At 39.6% G+C, this 23,580-nt stretch overlaps 1 protein-coding gene across 5 annotated transcripts in view; it reads right to left on the minus strand.

Annotated features, from left to right (window-relative positions):
* The window catches only part of MYRIP (myosin VIIA and Rab interacting protein), a 210,054-nt gene extending 187,503 nt beyond the window's left edge, over window positions 1-22,551 (minus strand). For 2 of the 5 annotated variants that reach the window (XM_032678753.1, XM_032678725.1), the window contains exons 1-2: window positions 22,435-22,550; window positions 8,050-8,199 (exon numbers count right to left, since the gene is read on the minus strand). In XM_032678753.1, coding sequence (XP_032534644.1) covers window positions 8,050-8,159 — 110 coding nt within the window. In that variant the 5' untranslated portion in view covers window positions 8,160-8,199; window positions 22,435-22,550. Of the gene's footprint in view, window positions 1-8,049; window positions 8,200-22,434 lie in introns of all 5 variants that reach the window. The other 3 variants (XM_032678771.1, XM_032678734.1, XM_032678743.1) reach the window with 3 other exon arrangements.
* Window positions 22,552-23,580: the final 1,029 nt, after the last annotated feature.

Raw genomic sequence — 23,580 nt, forward strand, 5'->3', positions numbered from 1 at the left:
TGTACAGAAATAAATTCAGAGTATTCCTGTTCTCTAAACTCTAATCTGAAGAATAAATCCTGAATAGGTTACATTATGTAGCCACTCTTTTCATGTTTACTTCCATAACCTGGAAGTACTACTAATTGTACTGCTATAGTAACACCTGAACAGAGAAATCAATATTTAAGGCAGACTAAATTGTAAAGACAGGAGTTTCATGCAAGAAAACAACCCACACTGCAGGGCTACTCCAGTGAGAGAAGATTACTCCTACAAGTCACGTTTAACATCTTAGACTCTTCATACACAAGGCATCAGAGATTAAATATTGATTTTACATTATAGCCATTCATTATCACTAGGAACACTCACTCCTTTTAGCTAAACTGTAGCCAATAATTTGATCAGTCATAACCCAGAACGAAGACCAAATTACATTAAAAAAAGCCTGCAATAAGTTTTATAACATCTCTGCAACATCATACTGCTTCCTTTTAATACTTACACACAGGTTATGCAAGCTTAGCACAGTGTATGCCAGCTGTGTTTCAGGTATATCTCCATAGCCTGTCCAATATTAAAAATGTTAGCTGGAGACATTTCTTTCTACACAAGTTTCTCTGACATTCCCTAAAACCAGGCTTCTTGCACCTTTTCATAAGCATCAAGAAACCTGAGAGGTGGTGCTCGGTTCACTTCCTCTCAGTTGAAGCTGCATTTGTAAACATGTTTTGAAAAAGCCAAAACTCACATCTGGAATTGCCTGTATTCAAACACCTGGCACTAAGAATTTGTTGAGAAATTCCATCTGTGCTTTTGCTATAGCATCTACATGTCATTCAGGTAACAGGAACAGTCATAGTAGGTTCCCATTGTAGTCACAAGCGTGCACAAGCAAGATGCACAGAACTTGCTTTAGAGGCACCTAAGCTCTTTGGAAGTACTCTGGCATTTTTTCCTCAATTAGAGAGAAAAAATCTGGACCCAAATCTATAACTAATCTTTGCTTCTAATGACAGATTCTTTCCAGTGCCCTGAATTCTGTCTTGTAAACCATAAACTAGAATCTACCCTCTTGTCAACTTCAACCACTTTCTCCACTTATAGGTGCAGAAAGGGCCAATGCTGAGTCAGCAGAACTTACATCCTCACTACCTTTGTACCAGGACCGGGTGGTGTCAGAGCAGGGACTTTTGGGCAAATCACAAAAAGGACTCAAAACGTTGTACTGCACATGAAGTAAGATGTTGTATCATTGCTGAGATGCCTGCTTCCTTGTCTAACCCCAAACACAGCATAATTCCACAGCAAGCAGAACGCTTGGATCAATATTTCCTGAAATTAGTGGCAAGTTATGGTTTCTAAATGCATTTTAAAGTGCATCCTTACTGACTGTAGCAAAAACAACCATTAATTATCTGACTTTCATACAGAATTCGTCCAGGTCAATGTTTTTTGATAAGCAACTTATCTTGACCTGAGAATAATGCTAAGGGGTATCTGTTAAAATATTAAACACAGCTTTTGAGAGAGGGAAAGCATCTAGTACACAGATGCACTACTGACAACTCTTAATCCTGACAGTCTGTGTGAGCTAGAAAACAGGTTCCTTTGAATCTTGGAACATTATGTAACAAAACTGCTGATACGCTATAAAAAAAGATGTCTTGCTCTTAATCTTGTTAATGAATTCTTACTTCCAGGAAACAGCTGTAGTGCCCTAGATATGTTTTAATCCTGTTTTATAAGTCAAAGCAGTAGCAAAATAATGTATTAAGCTGCAAATATGATTCTGAGGAATCATTATTTGCACTCAAAAATAATTTTAGACATAGGAGAGCTAAACTTACGACAGCTCACCAGAGCCTTGCCCTGGAAAAGCATGCAGCTGTTTTAACACAGGAAGCACAAAGAGCACCATTTTCAGAGAAGGAGTAAACACTCTAAGACCTTTTTTCATAGGGAGAGAACACGTCTGTCAGGACAACACATAAAGACATGCTACTCATTAGTGTGGCCTTATTCCCAAGCCTCATGAGCAGAAGCAGGGATATGATGTGGTATTTTACAGCCTCCTTCTCTGGATCCCTTGAGAAGTCAAAGAGCAGGAACAGGAACCAGAACAGTGACTATCTGCTCAAAAAAAAAAAAAAAACAAACTCAGGGTACTGGACAGAAATGCTCTTTGGGCTCACCCCACACTTCATCAGAGCAAAAGGTAGCAAGGCTGACCTTATGAAATTACTTCAAGTAACAAGGTATTGATCACAAGTCCATCTGCTGTAACACTGAAGCTTGTGACAATGAGACCAATCTCCTGTTCCTTCCTCACTAGGAAAACAGCTATAAAATTGCTTTGCTTTGAGGCGAGGAGAGGAGGGAAGACAGACAGGGGGGTTTTTGCTTGGTTTTTGTTTGGTTTAAGGTATTTGATACAAGCCTGCCACAGGAAGGAAAAACAAGAACTGATATGTAGAATCAACAGATAGTTATCCAAATGTCTGACTTGGCATTTTGCCAGTTTGATATGACTCACATTGACAATATTTTGATTAATGGAGTTTGGAAGAAGTTCAATATTTTATCCACTATAAGACCCATGACACATACTGTAAAAACACCAAAGTTTACAGTAGTCTGACAAGAGAAAGTGTCAAACTGGTTTCTGGGTTTTGTCAGGTATGAGAATTTGTTTCTTCAGAAGCTTCTTCATAAGGCCTACTCATGCTGCAATGGAATATTCTGAAAAGAGAGTAGAAAGAAGAAAGCAGGCAAAACCAATTCTCAGTTTAAAACATTTCATCATCTTTTACACAAGGCTCTATTCTAATCCCTTATCCATTCTTTGACTAAAAAGATAATTAGAACAACCAGAGTAGAGAGGGCCCTCCAGTGAGCACAGACATCTAATTTTTTTTCTGCAAATAAAATACTTCTGGAGATTTGATCATGAATCACTATGTTTGTCTTTACTACAGCTGAAAATGTGACTGTATAAATAAAGGTAGCAAAGCTGATATTCATCAACCCAGCTATGAAAAACACTGTCATGGTTCTGCCTCTGGGTGACAGTCAATTCTCAACACTTCCCTTGTGCTATTCCAGCAATCCCACATAACTGTTTTAAGTTGTTAATGTGGCACCATAAGGTCAGTAATTTTCTCAGGTGAGAAAACAGAAACATTTTAAACAAAAGAGAACCACATTACCTGCAAAAAAATGTTTTCATCCCTGCCCAAATCAAGTTTTTAAGTTTTTTCAGCAGAATACCACCACACAAATGGCTGATCCAGCATTCACTACCAGAATGGACACTTTTGTTAACTAAGAGTTATAGAAAGACAGTTTAAGTCACTCTGACCACGGCCTCCTAAAGTAAAGCGGCTGCTGACAGGCAAAGCATCTGCTTTGTTTGCAGCTGATCAGCACTGAGCCCTTTCTATGCCTGCCCTCTTCCACCCTTCTAACTTTTCTCCCTTTGCAGTTGTTCTGAATGTTAAATTTAGAATCAGAACAGCCATCTTTCAACCTGTCCACACGGCTAAAATGTAGTAGGTCAGAAACATCTACCACGATATGATGATTCATCAATTATTTTCCATAAAATGATAATTTCACTTATTTAAAACACCCTTACTTCTCAGCATTACTGACCTAAAACAAATGGACAAGCATTTTTAAAATACAGTGGTAACTCTAAAAACAAACCAAAGTGGCACTTGAAAACAGGCAGTAAATGGCAACAAATAAAAGACAGCAAACTCTTTTACACGTCTGTTTCTGTAAAGAGAAATATCTCACAAACACACATTTGGCCTTGCAAGCTCTCCTCTGTCATTTCTTAAAAAAAATTAAATAAAAAAAAAGAGCACACAAACCCCACCATGAACTGCAGATATGACAAAGCAAAACGTTAGACATTTAACTCTCAACACAGTCCAATCTTCCCCACTGCAACATTCTGCATCTGCATGTCTGAAATTCAAGATTAATAAATATGTACATGAGAAAAATCAATCATTAGCATGTCCAGTCAACTTCCTCAAAAAGCCAGCGATGATTCCTAGTTTCCCAGGAGCTCAGAGACAGCCTGGCAGAGCTTCAGTGGCAGAGGGGATGTACACAAGTTTGTACTATCATAGCCTCGATCTGAGCACACACGAAAAGCAACTCAAAACAATCACCTTCCTAGTTATGCCAGATCTGCCTGTTTTTTCTACTTCAACTAATTCACAGTAAACTAAGCCCATCTATTTACAAGTCTGTATTACAGTTTTAGCCTCAGTGGCTCTGGATGACTACACTAACATTGAGAGCAAATAAAAATAGAACGCTACTGCCAAAGAACAGAGCCAGTGCATAATCAAAATAGAAAGATAATGGGTGAACAAGGGAAAAAGAACAGTAAATATTATTAATCTGATACCAGGCTGAAAGCCATTGCAAAAAAAAGAAACTAAACCGATATGAAGCAGTAAGGCATAATAAATCAACCACTCTAAACACTACATATGTGCATATGTTTATCTTATTATTATCTTACTATTTTTAGCCAATCTTTTTCTTTCAGAAAATGTAAAAGAGCCTGTCTGATAACACTAGGATAAAGTTGTGAGAAAGATTTAAATTAGAGAACCGCTGCAAAAAATTCTCACTGCAGAGAGATTTAAAACAGCTTTGCAGTGGAAAATGCAGATGGATCAGTATAGCTTTTCTCCACACATTCATTATGTCATTTTGTTTACAGAATATGAAAAATAAATTAACACGTAACAACTACAATATCATAAAAAAAATTGGCATGTTAGCTCTAAAACAGTTACCATTTTGCTTCACTAGTTTAAAAACACTTATTAGAAGTAAAGATAAGCTGCACTTCTTGTAGTATGTTACTTAACTGTTCAGCTGCCACTAGCAAAGCAAAATTGAAGCCATCAAGCACTCACAGTTCTCTTAGCTTTTCCTGATACAGTGGAAATGTATCATATCTTCCCTTAACTAGTTCTTGATCTTTAGAAATAATTGCTACAATAGGAATAATCCAGAGACAGATCCATGAAACAGCTACTTCAGTCTTTGTGGGGAAAAGCACCCAAAAATAAAACTATCTATGACATGAAGAATTATACAGAAGCTCTATTTTAATAAAGTATCACATGCAAAAACATTAACAGTTCTAGTTAAAGACTAGAACTAGTTCTAGTTAAAGACTAGAACTGTTACCTCAAATTAATTACAAAAACATACCTTCGGATTTAGCTTAGTTTCGGATTTGTTAACAAAAGTCTAAAAGTCCAACATATAAAATATAGATGCCGATTTTTTTATCCTATAAAAGATCACAAAGCTTTACAAAGTTTCACTTTTAAAGTAAAACTATACTTTAAGCCTTGTCAGTTGATAACTTTCTAAATACAAATGCAATAGAGTCAAGAATATCAAATCAGACACAAGATCTAATCTGTTTTCTTACAGGTTGAAAAATCTAATCTATAGCAAGATCATAGAAGTTTCTTATAAGATTATATTTTCAATCACATAGTAAAACAAAAAGATGTGTTGCTACATACTTCCTTTAGCTCTGCATTTTGTATAAAAAAAAAAATAAATTAAAACCCCAATGAACGAAAACCAACCAGACTAGCATGATTTAAAACAAACCCACGAAGTCGTAGCTTTTAAGTCAGAAGTAAGCTTTGAACTTCACAGGCAGTTTTTAAAGTCATTAAAACTATTTAAATTCATATCTTAAATATCAGCCTACATTTCAAAACTTCTGCTTTGTCCGTACAGCTCATTATTTGCAGCACTATAATATACTTTAATACTTGCAAAAGGCATGAACTTTGCAAGAAGAAAAGAGTACATACTCATATATAAACTGAGTCTGTGTGTTTCTCCTACTTTTCCAGTGGTTTATCTCTCTTCTCACACCAGTTTTCTACTCGTGATCATTCAATTATCAAGTCTCATGAAAAACCTCAGTAGCAAAATGATAAAACACAAGCAACAGAATCTATCCAGGCTTTCTGGTCAATTTTCTGTGTGTGTGCCTTACATCCTTCCCCTTCTTCCTCCCACTATAGGATTTAGTTGTACGGAAAAGGCAAGATGCCCCAGCACCTCCTAACTGTGGTATGCTTGCTCCAGTAAGATACAATCAGTTACATTATAAAAGACAGATAAAGTTCATGCACTCACTCTCCTAAAACTGCTTCCAGTATCTCTTGGCTTTGTTGTGAAAGATTACCAAAATAACCAGTACAAACAAACAGTCATTAAAAAAAAAAAAGATCTGCATGCCATCCTCATCCAGTCTTTCCTCCCCGCAGCAAGCTTTCACTACCAACCCAAAAAAGAACTTGCACAGCATGCCAAAATTGAATTAGGTCTATGCCGCAAGCCGCCTTTATTGTTCCTAATGTTCCAAGTAGTTCCAGAAAACAGTAACAGAAAATTGACAAAGAAAGGATTCCCTTAGTTTCAATTGCATATAAGACATATACCTAGTTTTCTGTTTATTTCAGTCATATTCCTGCTCTGTTGACTTCAGTTTGATGCTGAATGCCTTAGATATGAATAGCACAATAAGAGAAGGTGCATTTGTCAACCATAGATAGAGACTTCAGAGTATGCTAGATAATAAATAATGATGTTTTCAAAGAAGGTAATATAAAAATCCAACATAATAATTCAAGGAAATATTGCATCTACCAATTCAGGTCTCTGTCCATGGTCCCTTCGTCACATACGGAAGTTCTTGAGTGTCCTAGTTACAAGGGCTGGGACCAGTTTATCACTATGTGGGTATAACCAAAACTGTGTATTCTACACCCTCTATGTCATTTCTGATGGACTGTTAATAAATGGATTGTTTGCAGCAGCTGCCCAGGGCACACCTGACACCTCAGACTACAAGATAGGTGTTAAAAAACCACCGCAAGACAGGAGTGTTCCTTTGTCTTCATATCAGTAACTCAGCTGTGATAACTCCCCTCAGGGGGAGAGCATTAACACCTTCACACCCAGCGTGAGGGGTGATCTCTGCTAATGGGTCACAATGAACTGGTATAAGACGCAGCTGCAACAACCTAGATCGAAGATTTCAAAAATATCCCATGACTCACAGAGTTAAATCACCCATTGTGAAACTCTAAACCCTGGAGGAAGTACTGGACATTACCACTTGAACCTGAGCACATACAATCTTGGGGTTTTGAGATTTCAGGTCTCCTCAAATGCAGAGGAGAACCAGAACTTCAACACGACTGTGATTGCCACTCTTGTCAAGACTGTGACAATCATCCAGACCAACAGGTTTCCTTTTCCTTTTGCTTTGCAACCAGTGGGGCCACGGAGCTAACAAACACCATTCTGTTCTCGTTACAGGGTGTTGGGTTATACATCTGTCCTTGTGGGTTTAAACAAGGGCTGTTTTCTCTGTATCATTGTATTTATTGCAATCTTTTTAGTAAATTGTAACTCTGACTTGTAGTCTCTTGAGTTTGGTTCATTTCTCCTCTGGTTTACTTTTAAACCTGCACGCTGGGCTAAGAAAGTTACCTTGCCAAGAAATTCCATTTGTTTTCTTCTGGGTTGTTTCTGCTTGCAATCATTTTGTACACAGACTACTGAAAGCAAAATTAAAACACAACAGATAGCTTAATCCCATTGACTATTTTGGGGGAAAGACATGGGTTGAACTTCTTCACTTTCAGATGTTTGTAGGTAGACAAAGTTTCTGAATAAAAGAAAAGAAACTGACTACAGCAAGCAAAAAATTCCCTTAACATGAACTTCTGCTTTTGATAAAGTCGAACACTGGTTAGCCTCTACTCAGGAAATATACAGAGATGATTTAGAGACCATTACTGGGGTCTAGGCTAGAATAGACTAAACACAAAAATGAATGACTACTCAATAACTGAATTTAGGTAGAGGACATCGGATGTTTCTCGCTTGTGTGACAGGAATTAATGCACAGAACACCAGAAAAAAGCTGTCTTTTCCAGTTTCCTCCAAAACCAGTTTGTAATAATCCAAATAGACCAATGCTTTTATTCTTACCTCAGCCTTTCTTCTTCTTTTTTACGAAGGCTGAAATCTCGCTGAACCACCTGGAGTACATGCTCTGCTTCTTCATCAGTCAAGCCAGAAAGATCCAGTTTTCTCCCCATTATATACTGTGTCCTGGATATGAATAACTATAAGGAATATCTGAAATCAGAGACAGAAAATAACAAAATAAATTGAAAGCACTGCTATTTTTCATAAGTGTTGAGATCACAAGCCCATCTGCCTAACAAAAGGAAAGTTGCTACCACAAACATCAGAAAATAATTGAATCTTTTTGGTTGGAAAAGATGTGATCGTCAAATCCAACCGTTAACCCAGCACTGCCAAATCCACCACTAAACATGTCCTTAAGTGCCACATCTGCACATCTTTTAAATATCTCCAGGGATGGCAACTCAACCATTTCTTTAGGTAAGCTGTTCCAATGCCTGTGAAGCCTTTCAGTGAAGAAATTGCTCCTAATATCCAATCTAAACCTCCCCAGTACAACTTGAAGGATTTGTTTCAGAATTATTTTTCAGGTTCCAGGCACTGAAAGCAATCAGCCCCAACTTAAACATAAATGCAAAAGATAAATTATTTGGGATATTAAGAAATGTTGAGGGAAGATCTCAGTGTTGCTTGCAAAAAGATACATTTTTAACTAACTCAGGTGAAATCAGGTTTAGACATTTCTGAAGATTTTATGCCAAGATTTTGCAAAATTACTTGCAGTGCAATCCCCGTGACTGTGTATGGACAGAGAACACACTCTCCTGTAACACTCAAAAATATTTTATGCTACCAGCTACAAAATCAGGAATTAAAGAACTGTTAAAAAAAAGTAAGCATATGAATTTCAAACGTGTTTTCTCAGTAACTGGAAAGATTTAGATAGATTTAGATGCCACTATCACCACTGTATCATTACTTCATATTTGGTGGAGAAAAAGTGTAGTCAATATTAAGTCTGAACTGAAGGTACTAGAAAGTTTGAATTAGAGTTTGGTCCATTTAATTTCACTAAGGAAATTTGTTCTAATTTATTCTTTCAGGACTTTTAATAATTTAAGTGAGTTCTAGTAAATTCAGCTCTCAGTACAGATTTTTGTAATTTGATGTATGTAATTATTTGGGCAATCATAAAGGTATCTATCTCCACATTGTGTTATGGTTTCAGAAACATCAGACAGTTTTTGCATCTCTGTTATGAGCTCCCAGAAACTTATATAAATATTATGAACATACTAAAATTCCTACACTATACAAAAGAGGCAACTATTATTGCCTCTTTATCCATTATGAGTGTCAAGTGAATGAGGCTATGTAAGCATACAAGCTGGTTCTGGCTCAAAAAAACCACCTCTAAGCAAGACTTATAGCATACAATTAAGTGCTCCAAACATTATAGCAATTAGAAGCATTGGGGTAAAAAAACCAGCTTTATTTTCTAAATATAACTCATTTCCTACTCAGATAATTATGTGGGATGTGGTTGGTTGGGTTTTATTTGTTTTTTTTTTTTTAGTTTGGGAGGGTGGTTTAACACAATTTCTACCTTCCTACAACCACCAGATTACAAACAAGAAAAAAACAATCACATGGAAGGAGGGTACTGATTACTTTTTCTACTTTGGTTAGGCTGACCATGAAGTTTAGCATAAACTCTTCATTCAAGAAAACATTTCAACAAAACCAAGCAGATGGGATAGAAGCTTAGGTGAAATCAAGATGCAAAACCCCTCCAACGAGACACATGCTCACAATATAGCTAAAAAAAAGTCACAGTATTCTGGCTTGACTCTGGACCTACTAAGGAAGCCGACAACACGTTAATAAAGGTTATAAAAATGTACTTCTAAGCAAAATTTCCCTGATTTGTAGAGAAAAAAAAAGTGCCACAGAAACAAAGGACTATATGTAATCTTCACTAATCTTGCTTGCAAGACCAGGAATATATTTTTTAAAATTTAAAGTTGGCTAAAACACAGTGAGGGAACAACTGGCAGGATTTTTTCCATGCCACACACATGCATAAATCTTCATGAAATTTTCACCAGAATGTTAAGATATTCCCCTTTCATCTACAGTCCTTGTACCAAAGCCTCATTGAGCACTGTCAAGCATAAAAAAAGGTGAAGTAGGGCTTGCTGAGGTTACACGGACATGTTGCAGCTCAAAGACAGAACATGAAGCGCCCTGGGACATATCCTTCCCTTCAGGCTTTGGGATAGCTGCTGAGCTCTTCCCATGCAAAGCACTTGAGTGCAAAGGTGCCTCTGACTTTCTAAAAGGATGGAACGGCTTCACTACAGGAAAGCCACATTCATGGGGAAGTAAGCAGGACTTTTCCAATTAAATTTTTTTCGCACACATACACTTTAGGGGAAAACACAGAATACATGCTAGAAGGAAATAAACTTTTTTTAAGCAATCGCTGGAGCCAGTAGAGACACCTTTGTGGTAGGGCTGCAGTCTTCTGAGACACAGGATGATGAAGACACTAGGAGATCAAAGATGCAATTCCAGTTATCTTCAGCATCAAGTTAACAACTGTAATTATCGTCATAATAAGTTCTCCCTTCAGGTCTTCATCAAAATATTTTTGGAAACAGTGTAAAAATGAATACTCTTTTTTCACACATACAAACTGGTTCATCAGTAAAGAAACTTATCCCTTTTATACAGCTACCATTGTTGATTGTGAGCATGTATTATTAGAAGGGGTAAATTTACCTCTAAATTTGGGAGTAAGTGGGCAGCCCCACCACCTCTGATTTTTTCAGGTTAGCAAAGACTTAATTTCAAGTATAGATATGCTTTAAAATCACAAGCAACTTTAACTTTTGATTTCCATGTGGTTTATTTCCCTATAAGACTCTCAGTCTGCATTCCAATATTACATTTATCTGTAAGAAACTAGTGTGTTTTTCCCCAGGAAATAATTTTTCATCACATTACTAAATCACCTCTGATCTGGGAGTATCACAGCAGTTCATAAATATTTATAAACAACTCTCAAGTGTCCTTTTTTGAGTAGATCCGGATTATGTATTTTGGAAATACACAATGGGAAATTCTCTAGAGGAAATGTTACACTTAGGAAAAAAAAAAAAAAAAAGACAACAAAATAGCTTCTCAGCCTAAAATAACTTCTGGCCTCAATTAAAATAACTTACGTGAGGCTGTTCAAATGTTTGCCTTCATGAGTAACTCTTTGTTAAATCTCAAACTGAATAAAAAAATCTAAGCTCTCACAGACTTTACAAGGAACAGTATCATTCCCTAGAAAACTTTTCTTCAACAAATTAAAACACTATAACAGAAAAGCCTAGTCTTACAAGACATGATTGGGTATTGTTTGAGTAATATTCTAATCTTAATACTTCTTACAGTCTATTTTAAAATCTAATTAAAACTTCCACATTGAAAACATTTCTTGAATTCAACCTTAAAACCAAAATCAAACCCCAACAGAACCAAAACCAAGCAAATGAAAAGTTTTTCAAGAACTGCGAGAAATGCTTCTGAATTTTAAAACGGACAAGGGATCAACAGGAGAAATGAGGGTGAGTCGTGTATTTCCTCATCATTCATATGACAGCTAAGCTGTTCGGACTTGGAGTCTCAGCAGATGACTAGCATTACTGGGAGGGAGGGTAGAAAGCCCAGAAACTTTTTTTTCTTTTTAAGTGCCAACTAATATTTAAAACAGATTCTCTGCATGACAAAGAGCCACATTATAAAGTTAATTATGCAAGTGGTCACACTGAGTACTATACAAGACAGACTTTACGCTGTAGCAAAGGAATCAGCACTAGTGAGGCTGCACCTGGAGCGCTGTGTCCAATTTGGGCTTTCCCAGCACAAGAAAGATGTGGACTTACTGCAGTAAGTCCAGCTTAAGGCCACAATGATAGTTAAGGGACTGAAGCAGTTTTCACAGGTGGTGATGCTGGGCACACTAGGACTGCTCAGCCTGAAGAAGGCTCCAGGGGGCTGTACAGTGTGTATCTGGAAGAGACCCCTCCAATACACTGGAACTGCAAACAAGAATGTCCTACACTTTTTTCCATTTCCGAGCATTTTTAATCAAGATTTCAGCTGTTTCCACAACACAGTATAACTTCTGCTTTAAAATGCTGCTTATGTGCATTGATGAAATGTGATACCTGAGGAACCAAGACCACAAACTCCTACAATGCAGCTATTTGCATTTGAAATATTTAATATAGAATACCTTTCTCCCACATGCTCCCAGCTTTAGAGTCACCAAACTTTTCACCAGAGTTTTTCTACTCTGTTTTGCTACTCTGCCACTTCTAGACTTTTCCAGGTAGAAAATTAAGAAGAAATCTGCTAGTAACTATGTCTTTGCTTCTGTCACTTACAATCTCATCTTTACTTCCTTCAGTAGTCAGTCAGGACCTAAATGACACTACTCAATCTGTCTTGTCATTATTTGCAGAATTCTTTTAGTACCAAAATAAATTCTTTGTATAGCCTTACTGGTGAATGTTTTCCCCTTTGAAATCATAAAACAAGATAACCACCTTTCTAAGCCAAAAAGGAAGACAAACACTTCATCCAAAACACAGGCTCTTTCACCATACCTCATATTTTAAAACATTTACTGAATGTCCAAAAGAAGTGACCACATTGCCAGCACAAGGTAATTATGGTAATTTTTTAAATGTAAATGTCACAATATTTAGCATATAAATTACATAATGTTGCACACTTTATTTGATGACAAAAATAAGATCTATCTGAATGTTTAAAGTGCTTTGATTTATGTAAACACACTTGAACAAAACAAACCTTAGCAAAAAAACCAACATTTGAAGAACATTACTGTCCAAAGTAATTTCTACTACAGCTAGCAGCACATCATTAAATCTAAAATGAGGCATAATTAACACTGACAACAAGTTTCTTAATATTTTTTAAACTTTCTTAATCTTTTTTAAAACAAGAACATCTAGAAGCTGCAGTAAACAAGACTTTTCACTGGAAAATACTTTTCACTGGAAATGAACAAATGTCCCAAAATAATGATGTACTTACTCACCAGAAATACAAAGCCACCTCTTCAGTTGAAAAATTAGGGACAGCCCAACAGACTTCAACATGGGGACTCCTATCTGGTGTGTCACATTTTAAATGATGTAAGATAAGGATCTTAAAGAGGCTGTTATTCTTTGTAGCCACACTGATTTTAACTGAGTTTTACTGCGTATATTTCCTGGTCTATAACCAAAGCAATGTACTAATTTTATGTGAGATTTGTAAGTAGTAAAGGAAACAACTTGCAAGTCCCTGAGCAAAGTTACATTTGTTTCACTGGGGAGTGTAAGGGGAACAGCAGCAGGTTTTAAAAGAAGACATGAGGTTCATTGAGTTCCTTTTGGGAGAAATGTTCCTTATTAATGCAAGTTATTACAATAATTGTATGTATTTTTGTCTAAAAGAGTGCTGGGACATACTATAATGGGGGAAATCGTAAACCTTAAAGGTTAAAGGTTAGTACTGCATGGTTTTAAATTTTAATCTATTTAGGAAATAGGAGTTTCACACTCTTCTTGTTTCTATACTTTACGTTATTTTAAGTACTGAATATGAAATAACAGAATGTCCAGGTGACAGTTGGGATAGAGATCATTTTCTTCTTGGTAGCTGGTACAGCGCTGTGGGGTTAAACCATGACACAGAAGTAAAAAAACTCACTTCAGTCCCATTTTATTCAAGAAAGAATGGCATCTCTCATCTAAGGATGGCACTCTCCCAAAGGCAGAACACAGCATATAAAACTGTTTCTAAAAAAAAATAGAAGCTATTTTATTTAAATAGCAAAAAAAGAAAAAATATTTTTAGAAAAGACTAAAAATTACACTGTAGGACTTAATTTCTGTCATCTACTTTTGACAGATTGAAAAAAAGTCATTTTAAAAGAGAGTCTGAATAATAAATCATGACCATTTTATACTTAGGTATCAGGTCTGCAACTGATACACAAGTATAAAACCCACTGGGAATACAAAATGTGATACAAAAGACACACTGACCAGAAAAATCTTCTCACTGGTAAAACTGAACTAGAGGAAAGGTTTATCCAGAATTTGGCCCTACAGCTGCTAAAGATCACAGGTTATCTGCCATATAATATTAGCACATATTTCATTGCAATTGGATTTCTAGTTACTGTATATTCTCATTCTACTTCAGTCTCATCTTCCATTGTTTATGCTGAATTTAGGCAAATCATGTTCAGCTCTATTTTCTCTATTTAGTAGCAACTGTCTTATTGAAGAATGCATAGTCAAGATGATGTGTCTGACAGTATTCTGACTGTGTGAGACGGACTATCACTCTTCCAGAAATGAAGAAGACAGCTTGGAAAAAAAGACAAAACTGGAGTGGTAATACGCTGACACACCATTCTATCTTGGATGATTTCCCTCTTTTCCATGTGTCTTCAATCTAAAGCATGAAATGCAGCTCATTACTGTAACGGACTGTCAACCAACCCCAAGGTGAACCATCACAGGTCAGTTAGAAAGCCAGCATGCGCTCTCAGGGAATGCAACTGATCCCAAAATGCCCAACGCAATGAGACATTTGCACATCCATAAGCACGAGACTGCAAGGGCTTCCCTTTGGATGTCCAACTTGCAAAGTGGGGCTCGGAGCTTAATGCTCTGCACCCAGACACTTCACACAGAGAAAACAGCAGCCACTGAACAGAGTTACGTTCCTTCTTCCACCTTCCTGTCAAAACTCAAACTGGAACACACCTGGCAAATCAGTTTTCACACTGTACTTTCTAAGTTTGAGCCAGCATGAAGAGAATACTAAACAAAAAGCTCATTTGTATTCCTACCTCTCTCCTCAGCATTAGATCAAGAGTGAGGACTGCAAAAATAGATTCACCTGTGTTGCATTTACACACGTCACAAACTTCTCCGGAGACACCTGTCAGTCCCAGCATTTCCCAGTCAATGGCCCTCAAATGAGCCACACAGATCGAAAGGACATGAAAGAAACAGTGAATCCTTCTTTGTTCCTTCAAAGAATTGATACGCTTCTATCTCATCTTAAAAGGCAGGCAGAGAAGTGAGCACTTGCTTTACCCGTGGAAATACATGTAAATACCAGTCTAATACATGCACTCAAAAAAAGACTCAGGTTCAATGCCATGTTTAGCCTCCTGGGAAGGCTCAAATACTTATCTCCCTCCTTGTGGAAGAGTATGTAAAAGAACACAACTCAGGATATTAACTTGTTCATCAATGACTGGGATGAAGGGGCAGATGCCTCCTCAGCAAGTTGACAACACAAATCTGGAGGAGTGGTCGGTACCTCAGAGTGCTGTGCAGACCTACAGAAGGATCTCGACAGGTTGGAGCAATGAGCAGAGAAGAAATGTCTGAAGTACAACAAAGGCAAATACAGGGTCCTGCACCTGGAGTATAATAATAACCCCTTGCACCAGTACAGGCTGAGGGCCAACCTGCTGGAAAGCAACTCTGCAGAGAAGGACCTGGGAGTCCTGGTGGACAACAAGCTGTCCATGAGCCAGCAGTGCTCTTGTGGCAAAGAAGGACAATGGCATCCTGGGGTGTATGAGGAAGAGTGAGGCCAGCAGGTCAAGGGAGGTGATCCTGTCCCTCTACTCAGCCCTAGTGAGGCCACATCTGTGGCTCCTCAGTATAAGAGAGACATAGAGAACCTGGGGTTGGTCCAGTGCAGGGCTAAAGATGATTAGCAGACTGGAGCATCTCTTTTATGAGGATAGACTGGAAGAGTTAGGCCTGCTCAGCCTCAAGAAGAGATGACTGAGAGGGGATCTTATCAATGTCTGTAAGTATCCGAAGGGACAGTGCCAAGAGGATGGATCCAGGCTCTTCTCGATGATACCAAGCAATAGGATGAGAGGAAACGGGCAGAAACTGATGCACAGGAAATTCCACTTGCATATGAGGAAGAACTTCTTCAGTGTGCAGGTGACCATGCCCTGGAAAAGGCTGCCCAGAGAGGTTGTGGAGTCTTCCTCACTGGAGATACTCAAGAACCATTTCTGTGCAATGTGCTCTAGGATCTGTAGGATCCGAGACCATCTGTAGGACCATTCTACAGACAGAATTCAACAAACCAACCAAGAAAATATAGGTCCATTAAGATAAATTTTTCAACTTCAAGATGCCGAAGCATCACTATTGGGTAAAGCAGTGGAAAGGCTTCTCATCTGATTTATTCATACCTTTAATCTAGAGAAGAAAACATCGAGAGGGAAGGTGACGCTTTTGTAAAAGCTTAAACGACTCTGGAAGCACTAAACAATTTCCATTTGCATTTAATTTTGCATCTCAATAATACAGGCAAAAGGGTTATGACAAATTAAGAATCTCAAAGCCTGAAAGCCATATTGTGATTAATCCATGCAAACTACAAAAGTAAACATTAAAGTGTGGATTGCTTGACTGCTATAAAACATCCATAATATAAAATCCAACCAATATGCAAACACACCACAGGCATACTTAAAATATTCTACATAATTAAATGGATTTTTTTCCCCACAACATATGATATCCTGTATCCCTCTTACAAAATATCACTCATGAGCATATCCTAAAGTTTGATCCAAAAACTAATCTTTGACTGAGAGGATATTCCTGCAGGACTAGAATAAAGACAAAAATTCTATTTTTAGAGGTAAGAAAATGCTTCCAGCAGCAGTTGCCACAATGAGGCAGTATTCTCTAGTGCTGCCAGATGTGAAAACAAATTTAATACAGTAAATCACTTCTAATTCAAACACTGACAGGAATCCCTGCTGCAAATTACTGAATTTTACAGATTAGCAAGTAAATGAACAAAATAAAAACCAAAAATAATTTCATAAGACTGTGCCTTCCACATTCACTGTGACACCTACAAAGTGTTTCTAACCCTGAATTACGCTTGAAGAAGCATGAATCATAAGAGATACAACAATAAAGAGTGATATCAGTGAAGCCACATGTCCCATTTCACTGAGACAGTGATGCGCTGTAGCTGGTGGACACACAATTTATGCCCCATGCACTGAAAAAAGGTTTCAGTAGCAGGTCATCTTTGATTTGTTTAGATAATCATTTGCCAAGTGACAATAAGCAAGAGTAAAATAGAGCCAGAGCTGTATGAAAAACCAAACTAGGAGCTATATTAGTCTATCAGGTGGGGGAGTTAATGCATTCCTTTGTTGACACTGGAACCTACTCCACACTGTGCTTAGAAGAGGCTCTGCTTTGGATCTGGGTTTGCCTAAGTTTTTTATATTGACACTGCACAACATGGAGATAACCTGAGCCTGGACCAACAAACACAAACCTGAAGTTCTGGATCCCAAGTCTATACAAACAAAGAATGTTTATATTCAAGCATAAGACACTGTCAGGCCTTTTCTGGAGTTCAAAGGCCAACTTCACTGCCAGGTTTTGACTGCTGGTTCACTTATATTTGAATCTAAACTGGAGCAGTCTCACAGCTCCTTTAGTTTAAACTATAGAACCAAAACAGTTCATGCTCTTGTAGGTTTAGGGAACCATCCAGCCAGCACAGACAGATTTTTGAGTCCCACATAACATATTATTTGAACAACATAATCCAGTTAAGCCATCACCTTTAGGAACTAACTAGGGTGCCTCACTTAATCACATGCAGAACCTAAGACCACAGTATTTCCGTTGATTTGCCTCTTTTTGACCTGTGATACTACCTTGAAGCAGGAATATGAAGCCTCATCATTAAACATTAGAAAAGAACTGTGAGAGGTAGAATAATCAGGTTTATCCTTCTCTAGAGGTAAACTGGTTTCTTCTCATTTGGGACGCAACCCATGGCATTTGTGCTTACAGTGATTAAAATATGGACAATTTTTGGCACTGCCTTTTAGATCAAGACCAGCTGAGACTGTGAAAAACAACATCATCAGAATATACCTTTTTGAGTCCTCCCCAAAGCTCTTTCAATTGTTTTTAAAACCTGATGTTGCTCCAATTCACGCACTATGATTTAACTTAAATCCAAGTCACGGTCTGTCAAACAAATGTCAAAGCACTTATGACAGCTAGATGTGAGCATTGAGATAACTTCCAGAAAGGTACACCAAGCACTCCTGGGGATGATCACTAAGGGGCAGATGGATCAGTACTTTTAAGGGGAAAAAAAGGAATTAATCTCTTGCAAGATAAACAATGGTTAGAAAAATAGGTACACTCTGCAGCTTGAGGTATTTCACGTCAGCGTTAGCTGCATCTCAGTCAACAGCACTTAAATCATCCACTGAACATCCATGCCATAGCAACTAATGATAACGGCACAAACCAGCACTTTCCTTTTTGGATTACCCTGGGACACAACATCCTGTTCACACAGCTCAAAAAGGACAGAAAAAAACATCATTAAAACCCATTTCAGTATCAGAAGTAATACTCAATAAGCAAAGAAGTTCTTGTGTTAGTTTCAGAAGAGACAAAACTCATCACAAGAGCAGAAAAGTTTATTCCATGAGTTATAAATATATTTTGCTTTTTTTCCTTTCAAGAAAGAAAACAACAGATTATGTACTGCCTTCCTCAAAGAACAGAAGGTTGGTTTACAACAGCAAAGCCACATATTTTTCTGCATGGAGATAGGTGGAGGGTGCTGGGGAAGGGCTTCTTTTGTTATTTAAAACCCCAAAAATTTCAAGCTGTTGCCTGGCTTCAAGACTCATTAAAGCCAGTGAGAATGCCATGAACTTTAACAGCCTTTGAAAGAGGTTCTGTACTTCAGATTGCTATCACAAGAGAATACATCTCATTTTCTACACTAAATTACCTCAGCACCCTTTAAACAGACTTAATCCAGAAACTATGGGTGCACTAAGTCACTAATCCATTTATTCTTCTCCATCAATAAACAGCAGATGTTGCTGTCCAGAAGGAGATTCTTGAAACTACTGCACAGCAGAACTTGAGCTTGGGTCTTCAGCAGGAGGAAAGGCTAGAGTTTCCTTCCTGCCTGTTAGCCAGCACCAGCAAAACTCAAGAAGACTGCTTAATTGACTACTGTGAGTCAACTGGAGACAATACCATTGAAAGCACCTCATCTTCAAGACTAACCTCTGCAGTAGTTACCTCCACTTCAGTAAGTGATGTTTTATTTGGAAGTATACTTTGCCTTGAAGAATGTAAAATTCATTTCCTTTGATAATGGTTTATATCTTAAAACAACCAGTAGATAGTACTAACTCCAATAATCTGGATACCAAACCCGAATATTAGTTTTTCCTTTTATGATCATCAATTGATCATAAGGTAAATGAAGCATACAGGTAATAAAAAGTAGCAAGAGATCTTGTTTCCTTTACCCAGCTCAGGGACTAATGGGTCAGTAAAAAAATGAAAGACAAGGGGTTTTCTCAGTATAACATTCTTAAAAAGAAAAAAGAAAATTGCTGTGCTGTTAAAATTTAATGCATATTGGCCTGGAAATTTGTCGTGTTCCTACTCCCAGAATAGTATCCCTAAGATCTAAAAATCTGTCATTATTGCAATAATGCTGATATTAACTTTTGATCAGTCAAGCAACTGCAGTCTTTATACCCTCTTCATCTAGGAAAAAGCTGCTAGGTGATTCACTTAACTGCTTTCCGCTACAGTGTGTTTTATTAATTAATTTGCAGGACATCAAATGTCAAATATGATATTTACTGAAAATGAAGTTTTAAAAAAATGCAGCATGCCATTTTTCTATAAGATTATTAAAAAATAAAAAAGGATAACTTGTTTCAACTGAAAGTTAAATAGAAAGCACATCTTGCTAGCAAGCACAGCCACTAGTCTTCCATACAAACAGCAGATCTTACTAATGTGCCAACTTCCTCTTGGGTTTCTGTAAATTCACATAAGTTTTGGATATAGGCACCTTTGACCAATCTCACAAAGAGATACACAGAACTAGACTATAGCTTGAAATCTTACCAAATTACACTGTACTTAGACCTTCTGCAAAATTCCCTGGTTATGTCATAGACAAAGGCAAAGTTTCTTTAGTAATTTGAGCAACAGTATTACATGCTTTACTTCACACTGAAATATAGCAGTCATCTTCCTCTTCCCTTAAGCCCAAAAATCTTCTTTTGAAAGTAAGCTGCTATAAATCTCTCGATATAAGAAACTCAGGGCTGGTTTATTCTCTGACTGTCAGTGGTTCACAGGTAAGCCAGAGGCCTTTATTATCTCTAAGAATCTATCTAGAAAATAACCTACCTGGATCCAAAAAGGAAGGTGAATAAAGCATTCCACAGGAAGGCAGCATTAGTCCACTCAAATTAATGAGTTTTCTCAAAGAGAAAAGGTGTCCCTACAGCTTCCATGGAACTGTATTCAACTAGTTTCTGTTGACCTGTCCAGCTTTCCAAGGGCAAGTTAAGGTGATTTATGCTGCCAAACAGCAGTTTCCAGTCTTATAACAATAGGGTATGTTAATGTTGGCATCTATACAAAGGAGTCACTTTTTCATACAGTTGTACTGTTTATGAATAAGAGTGCATTTGGTATATACAGCTTTTCTTCAGCATCACCCATGCATACTTGGGGATTTTTTTTTTCTTGTTTAAGTACAAGGCCTTCAAGTGTTCTGTTTACTGCAAGTATGAAGTGAAAAAGGTGAATTACTACTGTGTTCATACACTTGGGTACACCCTATGTAGTGCACTCAGATGTATTCATCAGATTAGTGTGAAAGCAAGAAACCAGCTCAGGGAAATGGAAGTTTTAGCTTAGTTTTCTTGATCCTGTTTTTTTCTGGATTCAGACAGTACTGGTTCAGATGATATAAAAAAAGGACAATGTTGTGTCATTTGAATCATCAGCAGGTCCAGGAGGCAAATCCTGTCACAGGGGGCAGTGCTCTAAGTATCTCTTGCCCCAGTAGGGGCTACTAGAGTGGAATTGACTTCTGTGAGTTCTCCCTACTGGCAATTAATGTATCACAGCTACTGAAAATGCTACTTCCCTGTTTCTAACTGCTCAATGCATTGTACTAAGTTATCAAACTCTACAGGAAGGCTACAGAATTGCCCTGTACATTTTTAGACACTTGGGCATAATGCATCAGTAAATATATTCTCATACAATCTGGTACCTGAGCAATGATGGGTAAGGCAGTAGCCTGAGGGTTTACATACAAGATACATCACCTTCTGCTTTTTACACAGCTCTGTTTGCTTTCTAGAGGTAGAATTAAGCATCAAATACTACTGTTTGACATTTAACTGCAGGGACTGAGTCAGTGGTCTCAATGCAGTTCATGGGGAACAGCTATCACCATTAATAAGAAAACATAAAAACCTGTCCAGCCTAATGACAGGTCCCTCAAGACCAGAAAAAATGTCTGGTAATGTGAGAACAAAACTAACTATCCCTCTGTTCTCTCTCTCCAGCCTTCCAGAAAACGGTTATCAGAGGAATGAGCAAAAGCCTTTATTCCCAAAATCCTTGCTGTGCCTATTCTAAGAAACTCCAGTCTCCATAGCAAGACAGCTACCCATATTTTCAGAAATACAGGAAATAGTAAAATGGTAGATATAAGGCAAAACTCATAATTTGTCAAAAACAGATTGTAGATATAGTTAATGTCCCTGCAAACACGCTTGAGGAGGGATGCACATGCACTCTAAGGCATTTTGTGATCTAATTTGGTTACACTTGCCTGAAACATAACACAAATCCCAGCACAACACAGGCTCCTACTTAATTAGATTCCCTAAGAAAAGTCAGTCCGAGCCATATGGTATTTTCCTCAGCAGTTACGATAAACTGACCTTGATACTAGAAAATGCACGCTGCTTCTGTCTGAGGCATAAATTACAAGCGCAGAGTGGCGGGATGCTCCCGAGGAACGGGGGCAGCGACAGTGCCACGCTGAAATCCTCCCCGGGCTCGCGGGGAAGTTGATCAAGAGTAAAACACTCCAATGACAACGATGATGATGATGCACTGCAGTGACAGCGCTCGAATAGCCACGCGGTCAGCAGAACGCCGCGAAACATCTGTCCGGTAATTAAAAGCATGCCTAATGCCGCGCTGCCGCGGAGGAGCGGCCCGCCTCGCCCCCGAACGCCGCGAAGGGTGGCGGCCCCCGGGCCACCAGCGGGACCCGGCCCCGTCTGACCCCTCACCAGCGGGACCAGGGGACCCGCCGCGGGCTCTGCAGCGCCGGCCGCCCCCCGACGGGGCTCTGCGGTCCCGCGGCTACGGCCCTGCCGCAGGCCAACCCTCGGCGCCGCGGGGTCGCAGAGGGTGAACCCGAACCCCAGCCCCAGCCCCGGCCCCAGCCCGCGGCGGCCGCGCCCCCGGCCGTACTCACCCTCGGCCAAGTGCGAGGGCTGCACCGCAATGGCAGGCGGACAGCGAGTGCCCCGCGCTCGGGGCACGGGCAGAGCCACCAGCGGCGGCTGCGCCCTGTCGCTCATGCACAGCGGGGTCTGCGGCCGCCCCGCGCCCGCTCCCGGCCGCCACCTGCGCGGAGCCGCCGGGCACAGGTGCGCCGCTCCCGCCCGCACCGCCCGGCGCAAGGCGAGAGCCCGCAGCCGCCGTCTCCTCCTCCTCCTCCTTCTTCTTCTTCTCCTCCTCCTGCCGCCGCCGCCGCCGCCGCCGCCGCCGCTGCCGCCGCCTCCAGCCCTCCCCGCTCCGCCGGACGCGCCACCGAGTGCTGCTGCGGTGCCGGCGGCAGCAGCTCCCGCCGCGCACCGGCACCTGCCCGGGCGTTGCCGCCAATCGGCGGGAAGGGGATGGGCGGAGGGCGGTGCGCCCGGCAAGGGGGGGGAGTTGCGCGCACCTCCTCGTTCCCCGCGCCCCAGCGCACATCCCTAAAGCTGCGTCCCTGACTTGCAGCGACCGCGCTCCCGCCGCCCCCCGGCGTGTGCCCCGGGGCTGCCCGCCGCTGTCACACCCCTGGTCGGGGGGCACACCAAACCCCCAGCTGGCGCCACGCGAAGCAGGGAGAGGCACAGGTGCTGCCAGGCGGTGCCTGTCTGGGCCCGGCCGTGGTGCGGGCCGTGCGTGGTGGAGTCTAGCAAAGTGAAAGAGAGGCCGGTTGTTAAGAACGGGAGAGAATTCCGTGTATATGGATGCGGCGCACCGGGCAGTCATAATGCGGCCTGGTCAGTCGTTCAGCTCATCAGTGAGTCACCGCTGTAACGTGGCCGCGCTTTTTAATGTCCTGAATCACTGCAGATTGTACTGTATCAGGCTAATTACTTTCCCCCTGGTGTTATTTTCCATCCCCGGTTTGATTTTTTTCTTCATGCTTGCTTAACTTCATTTTAAAATAGCTCCAGCTGTTCGCTGCAAGGTACAGGTTTATTTGATCTCAGCTGAAGTGCTCTGTCAAGACAGATGCATTCAATAAATCTTGGCAGGTTTTCAAGGAAAATATTTTCTAGGAGAGTATTTTTGTTTACATTAATTTCACAGTATTACAAATAAACTCCTTTAGCAAACGTTTACTTCT

Source organism: Chiroxiphia lanceolata, chromosome 1, assembly GCF_009829145.1.
Source record: "Chiroxiphia lanceolata isolate bChiLan1 chromosome 1, bChiLan1.pri, whole genome shotgun sequence".
NCBI lineage: Eukaryota > Metazoa > Chordata > Aves > Passeriformes > Pipridae > Chiroxiphia > Chiroxiphia lanceolata.